Genomic DNA, 6,591 nt, shown 5'->3' on the forward strand with positions numbered 1-6,591 from the left:
TGCTGTACGAGACAGCAGCTGCCACAGCTCCTGTATGTGTCGGGAAGACGACCGAAATGGCCGTTACTCCCGCGACTTAATATTCCGTCGCTGAGCGCGAACGGGATGGGATGGTCAGCACAACGGAATATTACGTCGCTGAGCGTTAAGGGGTTAAACAACTATCAAATATATCACTGTTTTACATCTCCTGTCACTTTTTTTCCAACATATGATCTAATCCAGTACATATGGCGGCACGTTCCATACTCTCTCTATTGTGTACATATGATACAATGTCCTGTCACCTACCACTGGATTAAACGCGATGTCACACAAATAGCGCTGTGAAGAGTCGGTTAAGTGAATTGTATACTCCGTGGTAAGTTGCAGCCGGGCACTGAACACACTAATAAATACCAGTCACACTTATGGATTGATGTTAAAGATTTATTTATGGTTTTTGTTGATCAAAATATAAGATGGTAAAGATGATGTTATACAAGATCCAGCAAAAACAATGGAAGATGTCCCAGTATATACTGTAGTATCAGGAAGGGGTGGTAAACCTGTATTCCAGAGACACAGGAAGAGATGACATGTTCTCCTGTTCTGGGCCTGGTCTTCTGGGTGACATTGATGCCCCGATAACCACACTGATGTCTCTTCCGTGACAGATGTAGACAATTTTAAGTCTCGCCATTGGGATACTTGTAAGATGGCGGGTTCTGCCCTCGGTTGTTATTGGCATTGATGTTGATGTTCTGTTGATATCTGCTGACTTGCTCTGGGGGGAGAAGCGCACAACCCTATTAAATATTCATTTTTCAGGCTGCTTAACAAATATAGAGAGGACATATCTAGAGGAACTTACCTTTCTTTCTATCAGCAACGATGGCGGCTCCTCCGGTGACAGGGAGCGCTGTTCTCGCCAGATATAACGCGGAATTGATGTTTATGCTGCAAGAGAAATATTTGCTATTAATGCTCTACTAATGTGTGTTTCTTAGCAGGCACAAAATATAGAAGATGTTTTATTGCGGATTTTCCTATTAGATCCTGGGGATTACACATACAAACCTTGAAGATGGTTGATCCAAGCGATGGGTTTGATCTAAAGCTGCGCTGTTCAGGATGTTACAGGAACTTTCTGATGTTCACAAAGGTGGAATCATTGTTTTATGCACCTGAGATGGTAAATGTTCCTTAGGAGTCCTGCAAGATGCCAAGTAATGTCTTACATCCATAACAATGTTCCTTGTATCTATCATGCTTGCTTAGAAGCTAATGCACCATAAAATACAGTGTATCCATCCATCCTAGTGGCAGGATTCTTTAAGACACTTCAAATGGGGACATTTTTTTACTTTTCTATGCCAGTTTTTTTTATGTAGAAAAGTTATAAACGGAACAAAAGTCACAATTTGCGGTAAAAATTGTGATCTGTGTAGTTTCTGCGCTTACGGCACTTTTCTAAAAAGTGTACAGAGAGTAGCTGGAGGAGCAGAGCCATCAGCGGCCGACACATTTATCATAATAACATGGATTATTAGTTATTAAGGTGCGGGCGTTTTCATAAATTAGGCACATTTTACTCCAAGTTTTTTTTATATTAAGACCGGTATAAGAAACGTCAGTCTTAATAAATTCCCACCAATCTATTATACTATATACATGCTTACAGTTTTCCTCTAAAACCCACAACCTTCATTTAGAAATTAAAAAAATATCTGAAAACAAGAAAATGTAACTAGAAGATAGAATGACTTATTTACAATTTCTTTATGTTGGTTGATAAATTAAATGACAGATTCAGAGGAAGACTTAAGAGGTGGAAGAACATTCTCACAGCAAACATACTAGACAAGTACAATGCTCTCACCTTATGTGCTGTCAGGACATGAACAGACGCAGCTACTTTTTTTGTCCTAACCTCCAAATGCCCTTCAAATAGATCTTGCGGTCAAAGCTTCCACCAGCCAATGGGATGCTGGAATGAGAAATATACTGATGTAAGACATATAATAATGTTAGCGGGTAACCACACAATAATTGTTTTGTTTCACATCCTATATTACTCCAGTACTGTCACCCAGGTATACAGCCACCTTCCCCAAAGTGTGAGCTCTGGCTATAAGGTCCATGTAGTAATGGCGGCTACTGAAAGGATCTTACCAACAACATGGACATGACTTACTTATCTGAACCAGGTCTGAGCTTTACTTCAAAGATGCCAAAAACGGGTCGGTGGTCTGAGGTCTTCAAAACAGGGCATGAGTCGTATCTCAGGACTCGCACATCTCCCTCGTATTGGCTCTTAAACAACACCCTGTCCTGTAGAGGTCATGAAAATAACAAATATCATCAGTGCAATCATATTATCATTTATTTATAAACCTCATAGCATCATAGACTGAACATTTCGGCCTATTTTATTTAAGTAATATAAATTTTGAGACTTTCTTGCATTTAAGGTTTGAAAATCTATCCATGACATCTATTGTTTCTTTAGCTCTGTAGACCTGGAAATAAGATATCTTACCGTATATGATGGAATTCTCTGCTTTTCTGATGTATCGTAGGTGTCTGTGCCAATGTCGAACTTGTATGTAGGAAGGAATTCAATGGTGTGCTCCTTAAACCCTACAAATATGGACCCTTAAGTTAAAAGAAAAAAAAAACTCAATGTCAGTATTAAAAACATGTGCAAGAGATGTAGGGCTATATAAGAATGTGGTGAACATATCCACCATCATGACAGTGATTTGTATTGATCTGTTGAGGTGTATGTGGTAATGGCTGAGGAGTGATAGAGATCTGTCTACTAGTAACTGTACCGTTGTTCTTGGCGTCATTCAGATGGTCGTGTTTGAGGAGACTGGACATATCTCTTCCTTTAATGTTTTTCAGAAGAGATTCCACGTTTTTTCTGTCCTCTTTTAGTTGAAAATTGAGGTCCCCAAACCAAAAAACCCGATCAAAGCGGCTGGTGACGTCCACTGTAGAATGAAAAAAACACAGGACACAATTAGACTACGTGACTGCATTAGACTCAATGGAGATAAATAGATAAAGGAATCGATAGGTTCAACCACATAAGTAATACTCACAGGCATTGGAGTTGATTCTTTCCGGAATAATTTGAGGCAGACGGAGACCCTCAGTGATGGTTTTATAGTCCTGGATCCTCTTGTAGACTGCCCCAACTGCCAACCAAAAATATACATATCAGTAAATATGACCCCCTGGAATTTAGGACAACCACCATATTTAAGTTTTCTCTGACAATAGGTTTCTTTATCATATATTATCTAGGTATCATATCTACTTCTTGGGCTGTGTAGTCTGAATGTTCCCTCAACAATGAATTTTCTGCAAATAGTATTTATTTGAATAGGGTTTCTATTGACATTTTAGAAGATGAGACTGGTGGAGTTCCATGATGTGGGTCCGCACTCTGTACACCAGACACACTGATATTTCTGTTACTGTAAATCTAAGACACAATCATTTTCTTGACAGAGGATACAGTATTTCTATTAGGGTATGTGCACACGATAACGTCAGTTACGGCTGAAATTACGGAGCTGTTTTCAGGAGAAAACAGCTCCTGCATTTCAGACGTAATTGCTCGTACTCGCATTTTGCGAGGCGTCAATTACGGACGTAATTTGGAGCTGTTCTTTATTGGATTCAATGAAAAACGGCTCCAATTACGTCCCTAGAAGTGTCCTGCACTTCTTTGACGAGGCTGTTATTTGCGTCTTTTGACAGCAACGCGTAAAATTACAGGTCGTCAGCACAGTACATCGGCAAACCCATTGAAATGAATGGGCAGATGTTTGCCGACGTATTCGAGGCTTTTTTTCAGACGTATTTCGAGGTGTAAAACGCCTCCAATACGTCTGAAAATAGGTCGTGTGAACCCAGCCTAACAGTCTGTAAAGGACATTAGGCCATTAATCCTTCCACTATTACTTGTCTCTTATTACAAAGAATAAGTTTGATGGATTAGAAGAAGTTTGACCAAATAAGGAAGAACCTTTCATTTTGCACCAAAACAATAATAGTACAGATCTTTTCATATCATCTCATATATTATAGTTTTTTATGAAACAGCAGCACTTTTTTACACAGTAAAACTGTACATAGTCACATATTAATATCGGACATACTTACATCTCATATGGGAATTAATAAACAGGAATGATGTCCCAAAGACAGTGAAGGCAACACCCAAAGCTCCTTTAGTTTTTACATGGTGGAATAGCCTGGTTGTTACATGGGTGTGCTCTACCTCTGTATAAGAAATGAAACACAAGGAGAAGGGTCAGTGGTTAATAGTACCACATGCAACAATGATACAGATATTTTCCTATTAAACGCTGGAAATATTACTACAACATCATTTCACACTTCGTAACTGTGGAGTAAACTCTCAGATCTCCAATACTCCACAGTGAAGAATCTGAGAGTTGGGTTCTCAGACATCTAGTTCTAATGACTAAATAAGAAGTTCCAACTAATGACTTCAATTAGGACTTATTATGTAGATGTGAGAAAGTCAATCTTACCTGAGCAGAACCAGATCAGCTCCCGTCGAATAAAGATGGTGAGATACAAGACTCCGAGCCCGGATGAGTGGTATAGCACGTAGTGCGGACCAAGGGTCTCCTGTAATTTTATCTCCCATTCCCGTCTACAAGAAGACACAATTTCAAGTTTACATATTAATAAATGACACCAGATTAAAATACTCAACTCATCTATTAAACAATCAATATTATAACCTCTGGGGTTAAATAGGAAAATTAAGGAGCGATCCTATACTAAGTAGAAGGTCGAGAGAGAATTTCAATCAGCCGACCTGTAGTCCATCTGCAGACATAGGCTGGTGTAAGACAACCTGAGAAGACTTACCTGTTTGGACATCCTTCCTGAACGCCAATTACATAAATGTCCTTGGTGTCATCTGATGGCAACAGCAGATCCTCTAGATTTTGTGGGAACTCCTGCTCAAAATATGAAGATATTAATAATGTATACACAGAGCACCAACCAAACTGACATCTTCTATATCGCCTACAAAAAATTATATCTGATCGAATTGGATTTTAGTCTTTATAGACTATGGCCAGGGCTGCAGTCTTAGGATCGGAGGTATTGCCATTCCAAAGACATAGGTTATTAGTTTGACAGTTTGCAGTGTGTGCAGCAACAGTGATTGGCCCAAATGTTTAGAAAATGTGGGCCTAGGGTAGGATATAATATGTCTATGTGATATCCAACTGCAAACTAAAGACACATGGTTACTGACCCAATTTATCCAACTGTAGATCAGACACACTGATGGGTCACAATAGATATTGTACATTACTTCTCACCTTCCCCTCCATATTCCAGGTGGCAACGTATAATCTCAGCCGTCTATTTGGGAAACAGCGATCCAGTTCTTTAGCGCCAATCACAGCGCTGCTGCCCAAGCTCCTGATTGCGCTCTTCTTGGTGTTCTTTGAGCCAATGTCACACGGTTTGCTGTGACTTGGATCGCTGCATTTTTCAGCTGGTATGTCTTTGATGATAGAAAACGTCTGGAGCGAGATGTTAGGCTCCTCCATAGTTGGTATCTCTTTCATCAGATTTCCTTTATCAGGAATCTGAGAGACATGATATTTTTTTGTTTTTCTCCAAAAGGGCATGGTTGTTTAATGCCCCGGGTGCAAAACTGCACCAATGTCCGTGGTAGAAAACCAGGAGGCAGTAAAGATTGAATTTAACTAATCGCCTCTAGTTCTCTGAAAATAGGACAAATCGCTGACCGTAAAAGCAACACAGTAAGTAACACAGTGTCAATCCAACAGCAAGATCTAGAATGACCAGAGAAAGAAATAGTTAGCGAAAAAACTCTGAGGGAACCAGCTGGAGAAATTAGTTATAAAAGCGGCATTCCAAGTACAGGATCTGGTCAATCAGAAGTGTTTGAAGATCACATTGCTTGGGGTCTTGGGGCTTGGACCAGCTGTGAATGACATTGCTTGGGGTCTGGATGTTGGAACAATGTATTGGTTGAATTGACACAGTATGACATTTACGGGGTTTATGTAATTTTTATATGAGATACTAACCATAATTTAGAACCTCTGTAATTTGTTATAGACAATATTACACTATATATATATATAAATTAATTAATTAATGAAAAATGACAATTGCTATTGAGGATACAGTATTAGGGGGTCAGGGCTGTTCTTAATAAATCACTTCCCTAATATTTTTATACTAGTAATTATTAATAATAATAGCGTATTTTACATAAGTAGAGAACCTAAAATGCATAATTAGTAATTCCCTAGTAAATATTTATTATGAGAATTACTCCTATTATAAACTGAAGGGTTCCAATAATACGTTCTCAGGGCTGCGGGACATTCACATTCCCTTTCTTTGTGGTTGCTTTATCAATTTACCAGCAGAATACAGATGCTAATTTCTGTCTGCAAGCTGCATTCTGTCTATGGAGCAGAAGTCACAGGCCGCCATATTGCCATTTAGCAACTTCTTAGTAAATTTGTATAAGTATTCCAAATATAAACTAAACTTTAAATGGCATAC

General features: G+C 39.0%; 1 protein-coding gene across 1 annotated transcript; it reads right to left on the minus strand.

The window, feature by feature from the left end:
• Positions 1-407: 407 nt before the first annotated feature.
• Positions 408-5,997, minus strand: LOC142733356 (phosphatidylinositol polyphosphate 5-phosphatase type IV-like). The gene is made up of 12 exons (XM_075849521.1): positions 5,364-5,997; positions 4,900-4,991; positions 4,554-4,678; positions 4,159-4,278; positions 3,090-3,185; positions 2,817-2,978; positions 2,522-2,637; positions 2,177-2,313; positions 1,862-1,969; positions 1,060-1,194; positions 854-939; positions 408-766 (listed from the first exon to the last, which is right to left on the minus strand). The coding sequence occupies exons 1-9, from the start codon at positions 5,676-5,678 to the stop codon at positions 1,894-1,896; spliced, it is 1,239 nt and encodes a 412-aa protein (XP_075705636.1). The 5' UTR covers positions 5,679-5,997; the 3' UTR covers positions 408-766; positions 854-939; positions 1,060-1,194; positions 1,862-1,893.
• Positions 5,998-6,591: the final 594 nt, after the last annotated feature.

Source organism: Rhinoderma darwinii, unplaced genomic scaffold (assembly GCF_050947455.1).
Source record: "Rhinoderma darwinii isolate aRhiDar2 unplaced genomic scaffold, aRhiDar2.hap1 Scaffold_94, whole genome shotgun sequence".
NCBI classification, from domain to species: Eukaryota; Metazoa; Chordata; class Amphibia; order Anura; family Rhinodermatidae; genus Rhinoderma; species Rhinoderma darwinii.